Source organism: Terrapene carolina, unplaced genomic scaffold (genome assembly GCF_002925995.2).
Source record: "Terrapene carolina triunguis isolate 2854851 unplaced genomic scaffold, T_m_triunguis-2.0 Scaffold461, whole genome shotgun sequence".
NCBI classification, from domain to species: domain Eukaryota; kingdom Metazoa; phylum Chordata; order Testudines; family Emydidae; genus Terrapene; species Terrapene triunguis.
Window position 1 is genome coordinate 1,714,143 of NW_020664812.1, and position 17,948 is coordinate 1,732,090.

The window sequence follows — 17,948 nt, forward strand, 5'->3', positions numbered from 1 at the left end:
CTCCCCCCCCCTCCCCCCCGGGCTGTTTTGGGGATCAGAGCACAAAGCTGGGAGTCGGGATCTGGCTTCTATTCTCCACCCTGGCACCAACTCACTGGATGACTTCAGGCAAGTTACTTCCCCGTTCTGGGCTTCAGCTCCCCCCAGTGCTAAGGAGTGAAGTGGTTCCTTGCTCCTGGGCTGGCACGTGCAATGCAGGCGGGAGAGGGTGTCTGAAGGCCTGTCTTCCCCACAGGTGTGAGGCGAGGACAGAGTTCCAGCCTCCATCATGACTGTCCTGGTTGCTTTACTCTGCCCCACGCCAATCGCTGCTGAAGCGCCTTAATCAGAGAGCTCTGGCCCAGGGCAGAGGCGTCAGTGGCATTCTGGGCCTGATTTTCAGAGATGCTGAGCACCTGCAGTTCCCCCGATGTCGGTGGGAACTCCAGGGTTCTCAGTACTTCTGAAACTCAGGGCAATTTATTTCCAATGCTGGGCCAGGACTGAGCCTGCAAAGGCAGGTCCATATACACCCCTCAATCCACAGCAGATCTCCCATCAATAACAATACAAGCAATCAGGAGAATGATGAGGGGCAGCTGGCCCAATGCTGGGAGTGGGGAGGATATGGCCCTGATGTGGTCACTAAACTTCTACCTAGTAAAGTTACTGGTGCATCTGCTGTCATTCAGTGGGAGAACAAAAATCTCTTGGGTGCTGCAGCCTGCCCAGGGTTCAGCTGCACTTAACCTGAGTTGCTCACACTCTTGCAGTGGTTGTGCACCATGCAACTGGTCACCCATGTTACATGAAAATCTGGCTCTGACGGTGTCATAATTAGACTTAACAGTTACTGCCGTATTTCCTAGAGCTGTTGTCCCAGGCTGGCTGCAGACTCAGGCAGACAGAACTGTGTCGGCTAGACACCCATCACCTTTGGAAGATTTTCCTTGTAGCCATAAGGGCATGAGACAGCCGTGTTTCTTCATTGAAAACTTTCAGTGTGCTGCACCTGAAGCCCAGATTAACACCTTGTGTGGGCAGGTGCAGAGCTCAGGGCTTGAAGGCCTCTGGTCTAATGGTCTGAGCCAGGGCAAAACTAGGAGCCTCGATCTCCTGTGTTCAAAGCAGGACTCCAACAATGACTCCCCGGGTGACCTTGGGCAAGTCACGTCCCTGTTCTCTGCCTCAGTTTCCCCCAAAATGGGGCTCTATTTACCACAGGGCTGCAGGGATGGATGGGGATGAAGCCTTGGAAGGTGGCACGTGCTGAGGACGGTTACACTTTTGCAGCTCTTTAACCCTGTATCCTCTGGCAGGGCCATGATCCACAGGTGGACCAGTGGCCACGGTCTCCTCTTCCTTTCCCCCACCCCCACCCCCCTTCCCGCTACTGCATTGCTGTCAATAGGGCCAGCTGCAGGTGGGCTGATATCACCCGCTCCAATCTGCAGCCGGCAGCCCTTGGGCAGCAGCCGCTGCTGCGGCAGGGGGCCGGGACTGCCAGAGCCGGAGGGAGCGGGCTAGGGAGTGATGCGGCAGCCCAGGGGCTCGGGGAGGAGGTGGCTTCGGACTGGCGGGGGGGCATGGGCAGGCAGTGTGGGGTGGGGTGGAGGGAGGCGACAGGGCCTGCGGTTGCAGAGGACGCCCGCACTCCAATGGATGCACACAAATAAGGAGAGGAATGTACGAGTGACTAGATGGTTTCTATCCCTACAACCTTTCCACTACCGGATACAGCACAGAGCCGGAAGCCAACATGGCAACGCGGACAGCCTGTCACAACAACAACGTCTCTCGTCCCAAGTAGCCCAACTCCGTGGTGTTCAAAGGGGGAAATATGTGATAGAGGAGGGCCAGGAAGCAGTGGTAGAGTGCTAGATGGGAAATATATAATCCCAAGGCTAATTAAGGGGTGGTTCCCTGGAGACTAGGGAGAGTGGCTAAGGTTAATTGGAGCACCTGCAGTCAATTAAGGCCCTGTCAGGAACCTAATAAAACCCCCTGCTTCAGGCAGTCAGAGAGGAGGAGAAAGGAGAGAGAGAGAGAGAAAGAAAAAGAAAAAGAAAAAGAAAGAAAATAAATTGGAGTGTGGAGGTGTGTTGTGAGACTTGAAAGATCAGAGAATTGAAGTAAGGGAGACCCTGCCCCAGCAGGGGCAGGAGACTCCCTCCCACAGCATCCAAGGACTGAAGGTACCCCACCCAAGGAGGAAGAGAGTAAGAACCTGCAGGGGTTGAGAGGGGCTGGGGCTTAGAGTGAGGAGCAAACCCAGACCCCTCTCCTGCTTTCCTCCTTTACCACCTTTCTGGGCCACTAGTGGGGCCCTTGGCACCCCAAGAGCAGGGGCAAGGGGTGGCATCTTAGCCCTGCCAAGAAAAGTGCAGGACCCACCGTACTGACACTGGCCATCTTGTCACAGCATCTAGGTGGTGGGATAGGGGTGTGTGATTGTTGCAGAGCCCTAGAGGTAAGGTTGATGCTGTCTGCAGAGAGAATGGCTGACACCCTGTCTCCTGGCAACTGATGGCCTGGGCCCTCCTCTGCAAAGGTGCCAACTGAAGGTGTTGGAGAACAAAGAGATCAGGTGACCTCCTGGCCTGGGAAAGAGACAAGAGTTTCAGTTTGGAGCTGGCTGGGGAAATGGAGGGGGGCCAGATAGGGCTCTGGCCTCCCTGGCCCCAAGATGGACTTGACTGTTCTCTGTACCCTTCTTTTAAATATGGGCACTATCTTTTCCTTTTTCCAATTGTCCAGGACCTCCCCCGATCACCATGAATTTTCAAAGACAATGGCCAAGGTCTCTGCAATCACATCAGCTAACTCCCTCAGCACCCTTGGATGCATTAGATCTGGACCCACGGACTTGTGCACGTCCAGCTTTTCTAAATAGTCCTTAACCTGCTCTTTCACTACTGAGGGCAGTTCACCTCCTCCCCATACTGTGTTGCCCAGTGCAGCAGTCTGGGAGCTGACCTTGTCTGTGAAGACCGAGGCAAAAAAAGCATTAAGTACTTCAGCTTTTTCCACATCATTTGTCACTAGGTTGCTTCCTCCATTCAGTAAGGGTCCAACACTTTCCCTGACCACCTTGTTGCTAACACACCTGTAGAAACCCTTCTTGTTACCTTTCACATTCCTTGCTGAGTACAACTCCAATTGTGCCTTGGCCTTCCTGATTACACCCCTGCATGATCTAGCAATATTTTTATACTACTCCCCAGTCATCTGTCCAAATTTCCACTACTTGTTAGCTTCCTTTTTGAGTTTAAGCTCACCGAAGATTTCACTGTTAAGCCAAGCTGGTCGCCTGCCATATTTGCGATTCTTTCTGCACTTCGGGATGGTTTGTTCCTGCAACCGCAATAAAGCTTCTTTAAAATACAGCCAGCTCTCCTGGACTCCTTTCCCCCTCAGATTAGCTTCCCAGGGGATCCTGACCATCAGTTCCCTAGGGGAGTCTGTCTGCTTTTCTGAAGTCCAGGGTCTGTATTTTGCTACTCTCCTTCCTTCCTTTTGTCAGGATCCTGAACTCAACCATCTCATGGTCACTGCTGCCTAGGTTGCCACCCACTTCTACTTCCCCTACCAACTCTTCCCGGTTTGTGAGCAGCAGGTCAAGAGGAGCGCGGTGATGGGTTAGATCACAGAACCCACCATGGGAGCTGCCAATTATGTGCCAAGACTACTACTGCCCCTGCTTTCCTGCCCTATCAGCTTAGGACTTCAGTGCCCTGCCTGGTTTGAGCCAGATCCACTAGCCTGCTGCAAACCCAGACCCAGGTCTGAACCACATCCCCTAACAGCTGTAGGCTTGACTGAAAGCAGCTTATAGGAGTGTTCTTGTCTTTAACAGTCAGATGCCCAACTCCCAATGGGGCCTAAACCCAAATAAATCCGTTTTACCCTGCATAAAGCTAATACAGGGTAAACTCCTAAATTGTTCACCCTCTAACACTGATAGAGAGAGATGCACAGCTGTTTGTCCCCCCAGGTATTAACACATACTCTGGGTTAATTAATAAGTGAAAAGTGATTTTATTAAATACAGAAAGTAGGATTTAAGTGATTCCAAGTAGTAATAGACAGAACAAAGTGAATTACGAAGTAAAATAAAATAAAACATGCAAGTCTATGTCTAAGAAACTGAATACAAATAACACCTCACCAGTTCCAGTAAGCTTCCTTTTACAGACTAGTCTCCTGCTAGTCTGGGTACAGCAATCACTCACCCCATGTAGGGACTGTCCTTTGTTCCAGTTTCTTTCAGGTATCCTTGGGGGCGGGGAGGCTCTCTTTAGCCAGCTGAAGACAAAATGGAGGGGTCTCCCATGGGCTTAAATAGACTTTCTCTTGTCGGTGGAGACCCCCTCCTCTCTCCGATGCAAAGTCCAGCTCCAAGATGGAGTTCTGGAGTCACTTGGGCAAGTCACATGTCCATGCATGACTCAGTTTTTACAGGCAGAAGCCATTGCCCACATTGTATCTTGAATGTCTCCAGGAAGACTTCTTATGTGGATTGGAGCATTCCAAGATGCATTGTTCCTTAAGTGCTTCTTGATTGGGCACTTAACTTTGCAAATTCCTTTCTAAAGAAGCTGACCTTACAAAGCTTACTTAGAAATCAAGCAACTATACAGCCAATATTCATAACTTCAAGTACAAAAATGATATATGTGTACAAATAGGATGAATAGATTCAGTAAACCATAACCTTTACAGAGATATGATACATGGCACATGTAGCATAAAACATACTCCAGTTATGTCATATTCCAATAAAGTATTATGGGATACATCGTCACACACGGCCCCTAGTCAGTTCCTCCAGCACTTGTACCAGGAAGTTGTCACCAACACTCTCCAAAAACTTCCTGGATTGTCTGTGCACTGCTGTATTGCTGTCCCAGCAGATGTCAGGGTGATTGAAGTCCCCCATTAGAACCAGGGCCTATGATCTGGAAACAGTTAGTTGTTCAAAGAAAGCCTCGTCTACCTCTTCCTTCTGATCGGGTGGTCTATAGCACACGCCCACCACGACATCACCCTTGTTGCCATAGGTGCTGACTTCTACTGGCGCCGGTGGGTGCTCGACCCTGCTCTGCCCCTGGCCCCGTGCCCTCCCACCCCCATTCCAACCCCTTCCCCAAAGTCTCCGCCCTATTCCGACTCCTTCTCCAAATCCCTGCCCCGACCCCACCTCTTCCCCACTTCCTCCCCTGAGCGTGCCATGTTCCCGCTCCTCCCCCTCCCTCCCGGAGCTTGTTACAGCTGTTTGGCGGCAGCAAGTGCTGGAAGGCAGGCGGAGGAGCGGGGACGCTGCGCGCTCAGAGGGAGGAGGAGGTGGGGCAGGGTGGGGAGCTTGGCTGCCAGTGGGTGCAGAGCACCCACTAATTTTTCCCCATGGGTGCTCCAGCCCCGGAGCACCCACGGAGTCGGTGCCTATGCTTGTTGCTCTCGCCTCTAAACTCAAAGACTCTCAACAGGCTTTTTTCCAGTTTCACGTCCTCAAGGTAGTTGCCCCTGTGCCCTTCCCCCATTTGTGGAGATATTCTCCCAAGCGACCTCCTTGTAGGTGACACCTGAGATCTTGCGTACACCCTGGAATCCTTTCCTATACACTTTGGGGGTCGGTTCAAACTTCAGCAGCAAGCCTGTTTGAACAGGTCATAGTCCCCCATCTCAATACCATCCATTTGGCTGAATGCCTCTGTGGCCTTGGGACCCAGCAGAGGGTTAGACAGCAGAGCCTGTCTGCAGGGTCAATCTGGTTCAGATCACAAGCCTTCTCAAAGGCTGTGAGGTAGGCATCAATATCACCCGCCTCCTTAAACTGGGGCAGCAGTTTGGTGTCCAGATTCCCCGCAAAACTGGCATCTCGGGGCCCTCTTGGCCCGCCTCTCCTCCAACTCCAGCTCATGTTTTCACTGCTCTGAGTGGTCAGCTAGTCTCTGCTCCTCCAGCTCCAGCTCCTTCACTCTCAGCTCCAGTTTCCATCTCCTCACATCCACTGGGGGAAACCCAGGTGGGAAGCCCCTCTCTTGGCTGGGGAACTGGTTCCGGTGGACCCCCTGCCACTACCCCAACTGCCCCCTGCTACTCCCAGGCAGGGCTGACGAGAGGGGGGGGGAAGCTGGTACAAATTTCCGGGGTCCGGAAGGGGGCCCGGGACCAGGCTTCCCCCCCCCCCCCCCCCCCGCCCCCCCTTCGCTGGTCCCCCCTTGCTGGGGGGCCCAAAAAAATTTTTTTCACCAGGGCCCGAACCTGCTCTCGGCGGCCCTGCTCTCAGGCTCTCCGGGCATCCCAGAAACCCTGCTGGGATCTGGAACTTGGTCCTCGGACTGGTCACACTCTACCAGCCAGGCAATCAGCTGCTCCTGGGTAAACCTCCCAATGCTCAGCCCTCTCTCCCTGCACAGACATGCCAGGTCCCTCTTACGGAGCTGGTTACAGGCCATTTCCGCGCTGGTTAGTTCAATTCCCTCGTTTTATCGCTGGCAGCCACTCACTGCAAAGCGCCTGCGCTCACAGCCAACTGTCTACAGGGTGCATCCACTAATCATCCTCTGCTACCACGTTGTCACGGTCTCACAGGTCGTGCCCACTCTTGGCCTGTACGGTCCCTGGGGGGAACCCCCTTCAGTGCGACAGCCCTTCTTGGGGGTCCACTTTCTCTTGGGGGTTAAGCCGTAGACCCCTCTGCCTCCTGGAACCGCATCTCTCTGAGACTTAGCACGCCTGTCTCGCGCTGTGGGCCCCCTCATGGAGTCCACTTGCTCAGGATCCCGGGGCCTCCACTCTCAGAGGGAATAGTGCCACCCTGTTCTCTAGACCGGAGCGACTCTCAGCCAGCATAAAACAGGAGGGTTTATTGAGCGTCTGAACACAGCATAGGAAACTCTCAGGGCCTCAGGCCTGGCCTCCCTCAGCATAGCACATCTAAGTCTCTCCTGCATCCAGGTGGGCGCTGCCTGCTCTCTCTCTCCAGTCCAGAGCCCCTGAGCTTTCCAGCTGGGCATCCGATATCACCGGCCCCAACAGCTCCTCCCTGTCCTTTGTCCTCTGTCCAGGTAAACAGGTCGCTGGGGCCCTCTCTCTTCAGTCCTTTGTTCCCCTCTGGCTGGAACTGGTTGGTCAGGTCACCAGGGTCCTCTCTCCTCAGCCCTTTGTCCTCCCACTGGCCAGAACCAGCTGACTGTCAAGCTGGGATGGGCCTCTTTTTATAGAATATCAGGGTTGGAAGGGACCTCAGGAGATCATCTAGTCCAACCCCCTGCTCAAAGCAGGACCAATCCTCAGACAGATTTTTGCCCCAGATCCCTAAATGGCCCCCTCAAGGATTGAACTCACAACCCTGGGTTTAGCAGGCCAATGCTCAAACCACTGAGCTATCTCTCCCCCCCTTAGTGTCTAGGTCACCAATTGTTAGGGTTCCCCATCTCCAGGCCATTGTCCGGGGGTCGTGGCTGATAGGCGAGGTCACCCCTGGTCCTCTGCAACAACAAACCCTCTCCCACCACCTTGTTAAACATGCAGCACACAGGGAAATTGAGGAGCACACACACTAGTCATGTAAAACACGACAGAAATACCCAACTTCGTCACATCCCGTCCTGATGCTGGGCTGGCTGTGACCCACGGCTCCGCCCATGCTGCTGTGGGGCTGGTTGTGACCCATGGAGACCCATGGCTCCCCCCATCCTGATGCTGGGCTGGCTGTGACCCACAGATTTCTCCCACCATCCTGCTGCAGGGCAGGCTGTGACCCAAGGATTCCCCCCCTCGCCAGTGCTGGGCTGGCTGTGACCCACAGCTCCCCCAATCCTGGTGCTGAGCTGGTTTTGACCCACGGCTCCCCCGGTCCTGGTGCGGGGCTGGCTGTGACGCAAGGCTTCCCCCCCTCACCAGTGCTGCGCTGGCTGTGACCCACGTCTGGTCCCATAGCCCCCCCCCACACACACAGCTGACTCAGCCCCTGTTGCTGGGCGGTTTAGGGACCGTCCCGAGGGCAGGAGCTGAGTGAGTCACTGCAGGGCCTAGCAGACGTTGCCGCCCATCTTCCCCCTCCCCGCCGCCCGCAGTACCCATCCTGAAGTAGGGGGAGCCCCAGGGCCTCGTGGCTGGGGGGGACGACTGGAGCCTGCTGCATTCCCCCCTGGTGGATTTTCTCTGGGGAAGGGACTCCCCCCAGCACCCTAGTACAGCCACTAACCCCCTCGCAGGCCTGGGGTTCCCAGTTGGGGCTGACCAGCAGCAGGGTTGGCTGGGGGGAGAGGGGGAGGAATGGGACATGGGGTCTTTCCCCTCCAAGGGGCACCGGCTCCCATCTGGCCCCAGGGCAAGGGCTGGGAATGGGGCTGGGTGGCTGGGCAATTGAACCTGTCTGCCTTAGATGTCAAGACTATTTCGGACCGGGTTTGCCCTGGGGCTACGACCCCCTTCCTATCCCAGTCCCCTCAATCAGCCCCTCCTGGAAAACCCTCACCACCCCCTGCCCCACCACTCCCCCTTCTGACTGAGCCCCTCCCTGCCCCACCAGCAAGGGGGTTTCTAGCTGCAGCTGCTTCGAGAAAGCTGGCCGCGGAGCCATCACCACGGTGACAAGGACCCCCCTGCTCCTGCACAGCCCCCATCCCACTCCGCTGTCCTGGGACTGGGGCCATCAAAGGGTCCTTGGCAGCCACACAGAGGAGGGGTCAGGGGCTGGATGGGAGACTGAGCAACAAACTGGGGGGCTCAGCAGGGGGCACCGTGATCCAGGGAGGGGGTGGGGGCTCAGCAGGGGGCGCTGGGCTGCAGGGAGCAGGGCAGGGGCTCAGCAGGGGACACTGGGCTGCAGGGAGCAGGGCGGGGGCTCAGCAGGGGGGGCCGTGATCCAGGGAGGGAAAGAGGGCTCAGCAGGGGGTGCTGGGCTGCAGGGACTGGGGCAGGCTGTGAATAGGGGTCGCTCTCCCCACATAGTCAGTGCCAATACCGCACTGCAGCACTAGGGGGTGCTTTGCTCCCACATTTTTCCCCCAGGAATCCCTCTGTCCCAGCCCAGTGGATTCCAACCTTTTTTTCATTTGAGGACCCCTAAAAAATTCTGATCTGGCCCCAGGGGGCGGGGGGCGCGGCTGGCTCAGGAAGGCTGGGAATGGAGTATAGGGTCTTTCCCCTCTAGGGGGCACCAGCACCATCTTGCTGGGGGAGGGCTGACACCAGGCAGGGGGAAGCTTGGTTACCAAGAGGAGGAAGAGTGGCTGTGTCCTGCTTCCACCAGCAGGGGTGCTGCGGGGGGCGGGGGGGAGAGGGAGCCAGGTCAGCGAAATGGTTCTCATGGGGTTTCGTTTCCTGGAAATGGCCCCTCTGCCTGGCCGATGATTCAGCCTGTCAGTGGGGCCGAGCGGGGACAGGAAATGCTGCCTGGGCCTTGGTGATGACAGTGCCCGGCCTCACCAGCTCCTGGAAATGCCCCATCCGCCGTGACTCACCTCACTGCACGGGCACCAAACGCAGCATGTCAGCAGAAGCGTGGGGGCTGTGAGTCCGGAGTGAGGGGCAATGACAGAGCCAGGTGGGGGAGCCCAGGGCTGGGCTAGCAGGGGGCTGAGGGTCGGGAGTGAGGGGCAATGACAGAGCCAGGTGGGGGAGCCCAGGGCTGGGCTAGCAGGGGGCTGAGGGTCGGGAGTGAGGGGCAATGACAGAGCCAGGTGGGGGAGCCCAGGGCTGGGCTAGCAGGGGGCTGAGGGTCGGGAGTGAGGGGCAATGACAGAGCCAGGTGGGGGAGCCCAGGGCTGGGCTAGCAGGGGCTGCGGGTCAGGAGTGTGGGGCATCAGCAAAACTGGGGGTGGGGAGCCCAGGGGTGGGCTGCAGCTCGAGAGTGCGGGACACCGGCCTGGCTGCGGGATGAGACACTCGCTCCCTTTGGACAGGGCCGATGCTGCGGTGCTGGAGCCCTGGCTCCCCCTTGTGGACATGCTTGGGAACCACAGCCGGCTCCAGCTGCCGCGTTAAATGCACCCATCCAGATGGGGCCTGGCTGTGGCCTGTGCTCCTCCCGACAGCCAGCTGGGCTGGCCCTTCCAGCACCTTACTGCCCCAGTTCAACACCCGCCCGGTGCCTGTTTGTACCTGGCAGTCGCCAGCCCGCGGTTCTTGGCCGCCTTTTCCTCCCGAGTCCCCCTCCCTGTTCCTTTGGAGGAGCGAGGTCAGGTTTCCTCGCGCTGCCGGGCATGGTTCTTCTAGCCCCGGATCCCTTCTGGGCCTGGCCCTGCGTCCGCCCCTGAGCTTTTGTTTTAATCTCCTTCTGCAGCACGCTGGGGCCGGAGTCTGATCCCCCGGGAATCCTGCTTCCGGGGTGGGGGGCCTCCGGGACAACCATTTCCCCTCCTCCCCCTCTCTCTGCCATGTCCCAGCCCTAGAGCCATTTGCCCTCGGATGTGGGAGCCACCCTTGACCTTGGTGTCACTGACTCACAGGACTCGTGCTCTCTCTCGGCTCCGTACGGTCCCTGGGAGGAACCCTCTTCAGTGTGACAGCCCTTCTCGAGGGTCCGCTCTCTCTCGGGGGGTAAGCCATAGGCCCCTCCGCCTTCTGGGACCGCACCCCTCTGAGCCCTCAGCACATCTCTCGCCATGGGCCCCCTCACAGAGTCCACTCGCTCGGGACCCCTGGGGCCTCCACTCCTAGAAGGAATAATGCCCCCTGTTCTCTAGCCTGCAGTGACTCTCAGCCAGCGTAAAACAGGAAGGTTTATTGAGCATCTGAACACAGCACAGGAAACTCTCAGGGCCCAGCACATCTAGGTCTCCCCAGCCTCCAGGTGGGCTCTGCCTGCTCTGTCCTCCCAGCCCCTGCTTTCTCCTCCTCCCCTCCTTCCAGCTGGGCATCTGATATCACCGTCCCCCAAGTCCTGCCTCTGTCCTTCCTCTTCTGTCCCAGGTAAACAGGCCGCCTGGGCCTCCTCTCCTCTCAGCCTCTCCTCTCATGGGTCCTTTGTTTCCCCTCTGGCTGTAACCAGCTGGTCAGGTCACCGGGGTCCTCTCTCTGCAGCCTATTGTCCTCCCCCTGGCCAGAACCGCTGTGACTCCCTAGCTGGGCCTCCCAGTCACCAGGTCGCTGGAGTATCCATTCTCCAGGCCGTTCGCTGGCCCTCTGTAACAACAGACTCCCTCTCCCACCACCTTGTTAAACAAGTAACACACAGGGAAACTGAGTCCCGCCCCCTCTGCATGCAAACCATTGAAAACAACAAGAAACCCCCTGCTTCATCACACTTGGCCAGCTCCCTCCAGAGGACCAGAGGCCATTCCCGGTGCTGCCCAGCAGTGCCGGCTGTGGCCGGTACATTTCCCTGTCCCAGGCTGGCTGAGCACCACCGTTCCCTGTGGGGCTGCAACTGTGGGACGGCCCTGCGCAGGGCCGGCTCTAGGCACCAGCAAAACAAGCAGGTGCTTGGGGCAGCACATTTGCAGGGGGCGGCATTCGGGCCATCCTTTTTTTTTTTACTCTCTTCCTCCCCTCTCACAACCCTGCAGAAGCGGTGCCACGGAGCAGCTGGGGATCCAGCATGGGAGCTGAGAACCCACAGGATCCTGGGAGCTGTAGTTCCTTGCCTAGCTCACTGCCTAGAGAGCCAACCCTGGAGCAGGGAAAGAACTACATTTCCCAGCAATCCCTTGGCAGCTATCAACAGGAAAGGGAGGGGGAGGGGGGGAGGTAGCTGAGCCATGCTGCAGCTTGCTGTGAGTGGAGAGCTGGCTGCTAGAACGGGGTGGCACTGAGAGTGGGGGACAAGTGTGCCCAGCCCAAAGAGTAGAAGGCTTTGCCCCAGATATCCCCTTCAGAAGACTTCCCCAGACTGGATTAGGGATACTGGTGTGACCTCACCTTGCAGCCCCCAAAGAAGGAATTGGGTGGACTAAATGGACAGTGCCCCTCTCTATCTGAAGCCTAGCAAGGGAGGTACGTGGATCCCACTAGAATTTAAAATGAAAAGTAAGGGAGGGGAGGCTCTGGACCTGGGCAGCTTTAGATACAGTACCAGGCACTTAGGAGGATTTCTACTTCTGAGCCATGGAAGCAGAAATTGACTTTTCCTTTCCAGATATAGCTAATATTCAGAAAGGGAATCTAGCACCTGCCTTCCAGATTTGAACATCCTCAAAATTCAGGAGTGCTCAAGCTCAATTTGGGCAGCTGTTACTTCATTTCTCCCAAATCAAATATACTGATCCACTGTAACTTGCTGTAGAAAAAGTAGGATAAAACTGAGCAAGAAACGCTTCCCAGTGGTTTTTAGGGCTGGAATTGCTATTTTCAACAGCCATTGCCTTTTAGTTTTATTTGTTTAAAAGGAAGACACTGATATTGCATTGGCAAATTCCCCATAGAAAGAAAGAGTGGAACAAAAGAATAATAAAGGCACCTCAACTTTTCCTCATTTATGTAGGACAGTGTTATAATATGCATCCAGATATCCTCCAATCACACAAGCTGAAAATTGTTCCACTTTACTGCAGTTCTGTAACCAGCTGGGAACCAATCCTGTCTGTGTTCTGTGCACATCCCAAATTCCTGCTGAATGACTCGCCCTGGGAGCGAGTTACCAGTGACCCAGGGCTGGGACAGCAGGAAGGTGCCGGTTGGGGGGAGAGCCCAGGGCTGGGATGGCAGGGGGGTGGGGGGAGGGCACTGGTGGGGGGAAAAGGGGGAAGCCCAGCGCTGGGGCAGCAGGGGAGTGCGGGGGGGAGCCCAGGGCTGGGGTGGGGGGGCAGCCAAAAAAAATTTTTCCTTGGGGCAGCAAAAAACCTAGAGCCGGCCCTGGCCCTGCGGTTCCTACTGCCAGCCCCTGGGTTTTGTCTTTCTCAGGCTCTGGCAGCGGGGGAAGGGTCTATCTGGACCATGACCACAGACTGTCAATAACTCTCGGCACAGCGGGCAAGGACAGGACGGAAGCGAATCTTGTGCCAATGTCTCAGAAAGGTAAACGGGACCCTGGGGTAATTCTAGGCCAGCCAGTCTGACACTGATCCCAGCAGAGTAATGGGATGGCCAACACAGGCCTGGGCTCTCCAGAGCTAAGGGGATGATGAAATGAATCTTGCCTAGCAGGCTGGATACCTTCTTTGCCGGAGAGTCCGAGTTTGGCTGATAAAGACCAGAGTGCTGAAGGGTGGGAACTTTAACCGGTCTTCGCCTTGGTGCCGCACAGCGTTTTGATTGAGAAGCTAGAATGATGCACAATTAACGTGGTCCACAGTAAATGGATTAGAAACTAGCGGATGGGTGTCAAGATAAAACTGTAACTGGAGAATCGTCACTGAGCGGGTGTGTAGGGAGAGGTTCTGGGCCCTGCTGTGTCATGTCTTTAGCAGTGACCTAGACAGTTTGCAGCTGACACAAATTTGGGGGAGTGGGAAATATTGAAGAGGGCAGGGCACTGACACAGAGCAATCCTGGAACAAGCAAACGATACATGTTTTAAGATGGCTAAAGGTCAATGTATCCGTCTGGGACATCGGCCAGAGTTATGGGATTGGAGACGCTCTCCTGGGGAGCCACGACTCTCGAAGAGATGTGGGTTGTGGTGGAGAATCAGCTGCACACGAGCTCCCAGTGTGACACTGCAGCCCAAAGAGCTAGTGCGGAGCAGAGGTGATTTGACCTCTGGATTTGGCCCTGGTGCTACCACGACTGGGATCCTGGGTCCTGTTCTGGGGCTCTCCATCCAAGAAGGATGTGGATAAATCAGAGCCGGGTCAGAGAAGAGCCACAAGAATGATTCAAGACTTAGAAAACCTGCCTGAGAGGGACAGACCAAGGAGCTCACCCTAGCGTAACACAGAGACAGTTCAGGGGTGGTCTGATCCCCGTCTACCAGCACCAGGGGAATAAATCTTTAATAACAGGTTCTTCCAGCCAGCAGGGGACGGTCGAACACCATCTGATGTTGTTGGAAACTGAAGCTAGACAGATTCAGATGGGAAATAAGGTGCGTTTTTTTCCAGTGAGGTTTATTAGCCAGGGGGACAATTGCCCAAGGCTTGTGAGGGATTCTCCATCACTAGCCATTTTTAACCCGAGCCGGGGTGGATTTTTCTCAGAGCTCTGTTCTCATCCAGTTACTGTGGGGCAGGTCCCTGGCCTGTCAGACGAGATGATCACAAGGAATCTGTGAATCCTACCCTCCGGCGGCTTCCACCTTCCCAAGCAACTGACATTGTCCTCACGGAACAAGCTGGGCCAGATTAATCTTTTGTGGGCTCCTGCGCCTGGACCATGGCCCCACTCCCTTGTGCTCTACACCAAGGTCCCGCCCAGCCTCCCCCCCCCCCGCCATGCCCTGAGGCCCCGCCCCAGCTTGGCTTCTCTTCCCCCTCCCCCCCCCAAGGCCCTGCCTGTGCTCTGCTCCGAGGCCCCACCCACCGTTTGCCTGGTGTGTAGGGGGCAGAGGGAAGCAAGCAGGGGGGAGGGGTGGGGAGGAGTGGGGGGGGGGGGGCTTGGGGCAGAACACAGGCGGAGCAGGTGGTAGGGCCACAGTCCTGGCACCGGGACCCTTTCTGTGTGTGGGCTGACACAACGTCACCACTGTAAACCCGGTGCTGAGGACAGGACCATCCCTGTGCCATGAGGAGGTGCCGAATGTCTCTGCTTAGGGAGCATTTCTGGGCAAAACCACACAGCATCTCCAGCCCATCGGTGTCACAGAACCGGACTGTCTAGTAGGGCAGACACTGGTGTCTTCCTGGGATCTCTGCACTCATCACACGTGCTCCATCAGTTGCAGACGTGCTTGTGTTCTATAATCAATGGGTTTTGCCTTTGTCAGCGTGTTGGGCACAGCGATTTCTGTGCCACGCAACTGCTACTGTCTGTTCTGAATGAAAGACGGACTCTGTTCTGTCAATGGTCTCTGCATTTGACATCATGCAGTTTCTTTCTACTGGCTGTTGCCTCCTTAATCTATGCAATCCTATTTCCCCTGCTAAACACACGTCTTCTTTACTCAAGAAGTAAAATAATGGCAAATAATGCAGCGACTGCAGGAAACTGAGATTTACAACTGGTTCCATGGTTTACCTACAACTGGACCCAATCCAAGTGGCATAACCCACCACCTCATCTAACTCTATCCCCATCACATCTATGTTAATGCTAGTCGAACTACAAAGCTTCATGTACAATAAAACAAATACTAAGCCATGCGAGAAAATGATTTCACATATTACAGGAAAAAGAACTTCTTTCTGTGTCATGATTAACGTAGTTCGAATGTTCCGAAAGGCAGATGACTAAACGCTGTGAGAACTTGCAATCAGGGTGCAATAGGTGTTAAGACCATGGTGCGTGAATTCTCATTTCTGGTCTGAATAGACTGAGCAGGAGTTACGCCAAACACTTTGATTTTGTTGACAAGTTCCCGCACACACGGTTGACAAATCAGCCATTGCTGGTGAATTTTGGTGACCATATGTATATGCATGAGACTAAACACCAAACATTTGTCTTGGTAACAGCTGGGTTTGAAACCAGGAGAGTCAAATGATGTTGGAAAAAGTTACCACCAAACTTTTAACAAAAACTACTTCTGGAGCCCTGGGACCTGTATTCCCACCCTATACACCACTGTAATAATCAGACCCCTTAGAGAGGTCAATTCTGAGGTTTCTGTCTAGTCTATTCATGGTTAAAGTTGTTCAGGATGAAGTTTGGCTCTCCAGCAAGGGTTGAGCCGAAGAGGCTGACATGTGCTTGGGGCTCTCTTGCAAACCAGCGGGGCTGCTGTGTCCGCAATGGGGTGGCTCAAGGTGACACGCTTTGGCCATTGAGCTTGAACAGCACTCGCATAGCATGAGTTTGAGCCCAGCCCTGTGCAGTGTCCAGAGAATGTGTCTTGGGCGTGTCCCTTGTATCCATAGGAGCGCCTTCAGGAAGATTTGCCCTTCGACCCGAGTAAAAGGCGATATTTCAACAGCTCCAAAATCCACCTCGGACCCTGATTCTGCTTCACAAACACTGACTAAGAAAGCACCCAGGAGCCAACAGAAAGAAGACGAAAGACTCGGGAAGCAGTCTGGTCACAGTTCTGGTTGCCCTGTCTCAACAAAGCTATAGTAGAATTGGAAAAGGTGCAGAGAAGGGCAATGAAAATGATGAGGGGGATGAAACAGCTTCCATAGGAGGTGAAATTAAAAAGATTGGGACTGTTCAGCTTAGAAAAGAGACAACTCAGGGGGAATATGATAGAGGTCTACAAAGGATGACTGGTGTGGAGAAAGTGAATATGGTAGTGTTATTTATCCCTTCACAGATTACAAGAACTAGGGGTCCCTGATGAAATTAACAGGCAGCAGATTTAAAACAAAAAAAAGGAAGTAGTTTACACAACATACAGTCAACTTGTAGAACTCACTGCCAGGGGATGTTGTATGTACGTGAAACAGCGATTAGATGAAGAGGGTAAAGGACGAAGTGCATTTAACAGGTTGTATATAAGCAATTGACTTGTTGGCCTAGTGGTTAGTGTGGTTGATAAGACCTTTGATAACCCTTTCAGGAAGGAGCGCAAAAAGGCAGCCTTCTTGGTGTGCTAAAGATCCTGTTACTGTGTTTTTGGGATGTCCCTGACTTGAGGACAGGGCACTGAAAGCACAAGCAGGGCAAACCAAGGGAGTGCCTGTCTAGTGATAAGATTAGTAGCTGTGTTGTTGCTAATACGCAGAGAGACACGTTCCCTGCTCCAGCGTGGAATGGGGAATTTGGTCATGACTATTGCTCTGTGATGAATCGGAGGAGGGGATGGGGATAAATGCAGGGCATCGCTCTGGGTAGGGAAAGACTCCAGGCTTGGTGTAACACAGCCTTTGGCTTGCAAAGGTGTCGCCTCCCCTTAGGGTGGGCCCTGCAACTAGGCCTGCCAACAGCCACTTCTTACAAGGGACGTCCTTGTTTCTTCATCGCTGTACAACAAGATCGGGAGCTGCTGAGTGCAGCCCGGAATCTCCCGGGCGAACGTGTTAATTAATAACAATGCTAATATTGGGAGGGAGTGGGGCAGGGTGCAAAGAAAACAATTCCCTATTTTTAAATGCAATGTTGGTAGCCCCACCCCAATGGACAGGGCAGCTGGGACCTGCCTGAAATTGACCAGGGCCTGGGATCTAAACTTGGAATTAGCTGTGGATTTTGTTTCCTGCTAGATCTACCCTCCCAAGCCGGGGATAGAACCGAGGAGTCCAGGCTTCCAGGCCCGCCCTGCTCTACCCACTAACCCCCCCATCAAAAAAAAGCTGGGAAAGGAACCCAGGAGCCCACCCTTGCCAGCCCTGACCCCCGCCCCGGGGCATGCTGGGAGTTGGAGTCCCCACCCCAGTAGGCGAAAACCGGTCCTGCCCGGGATCCCCGCCTGGCACCATCCTGAGCCTCGCGCTCCAGGGGACCGAAGAGCCCAGGGGGACAGCGGGGAGCGAGCCCCGCCCAGTCCCGCGAGAGAACGGGACTACAGCTCCTAGCATGCACCGCGGCAGGATGGCCGCCCGCCCTATTGTATTCTGAAGGAGGAATACGTCCCCCAACATGCACCGCGGGCTGGAGCCGATCCCGGGACTACAACTCCCGGCATGCAGCGAGGCAGGGGCCTGCGCTGAGCGGGGCTCCGGAAGTCAGGTAAGTGTCTCGGTGGGGGCAGCCAGGTCCCCCCGTCCCCAGTGTGGGGGGCTTCACAGGAGGGCGAGGGGTGTGTGGGCCCCTAGGCTGACCCCATTGCTCCTCCCCGCAGCTGCCCGTGCGGCCGGGGCCGCCATGAACCTGGAGCGGGTCCCCAACGAGGAGAAGCTCAACCTGTGCCGGAAATACTACCTGGGTGAGTCCGGGGGCCCCGGCGCCAGGCTGCAGGGGGAGGAGAGGAGGGGGCACCGGGCAGGGACGGTGGGGAGGAGAGGGGGGTGCGGTTGCCCGAGTGCTGGGTTGTGGGGGGCAGGAGGGGG

At 55.5% G+C, this 17,948-nt stretch overlaps 1 protein-coding gene across 2 annotated transcripts in view; it reads left to right on the top strand.

The window, feature by feature from the left end:
• The first annotated feature begins 9,365 nt into the window (after window positions 1–9,365).
• Window positions 9,366–17,948, top strand: part of PSENEN (presenilin enhancer, gamma-secretase subunit) — a 10,222-nt gene continuing 1,639 nt past the window's right edge. The window contains exons 1-2 of one of the 2 annotated variants that reach the window (XM_026658580.2): window positions 9,366–9,535; window positions 17,741–17,824. In XM_026658580.2, coding sequence (XP_026514365.1) covers window positions 9,523–9,535; window positions 17,741–17,824 — 97 coding nt within the window. In that variant the 5' untranslated portion in view covers window positions 9,366–9,522. The remainder of the gene's footprint in view (window positions 9,536–17,740; window positions 17,825–17,948) is intronic. The other variant, XM_026658581.2, reaches the window with a different exon arrangement.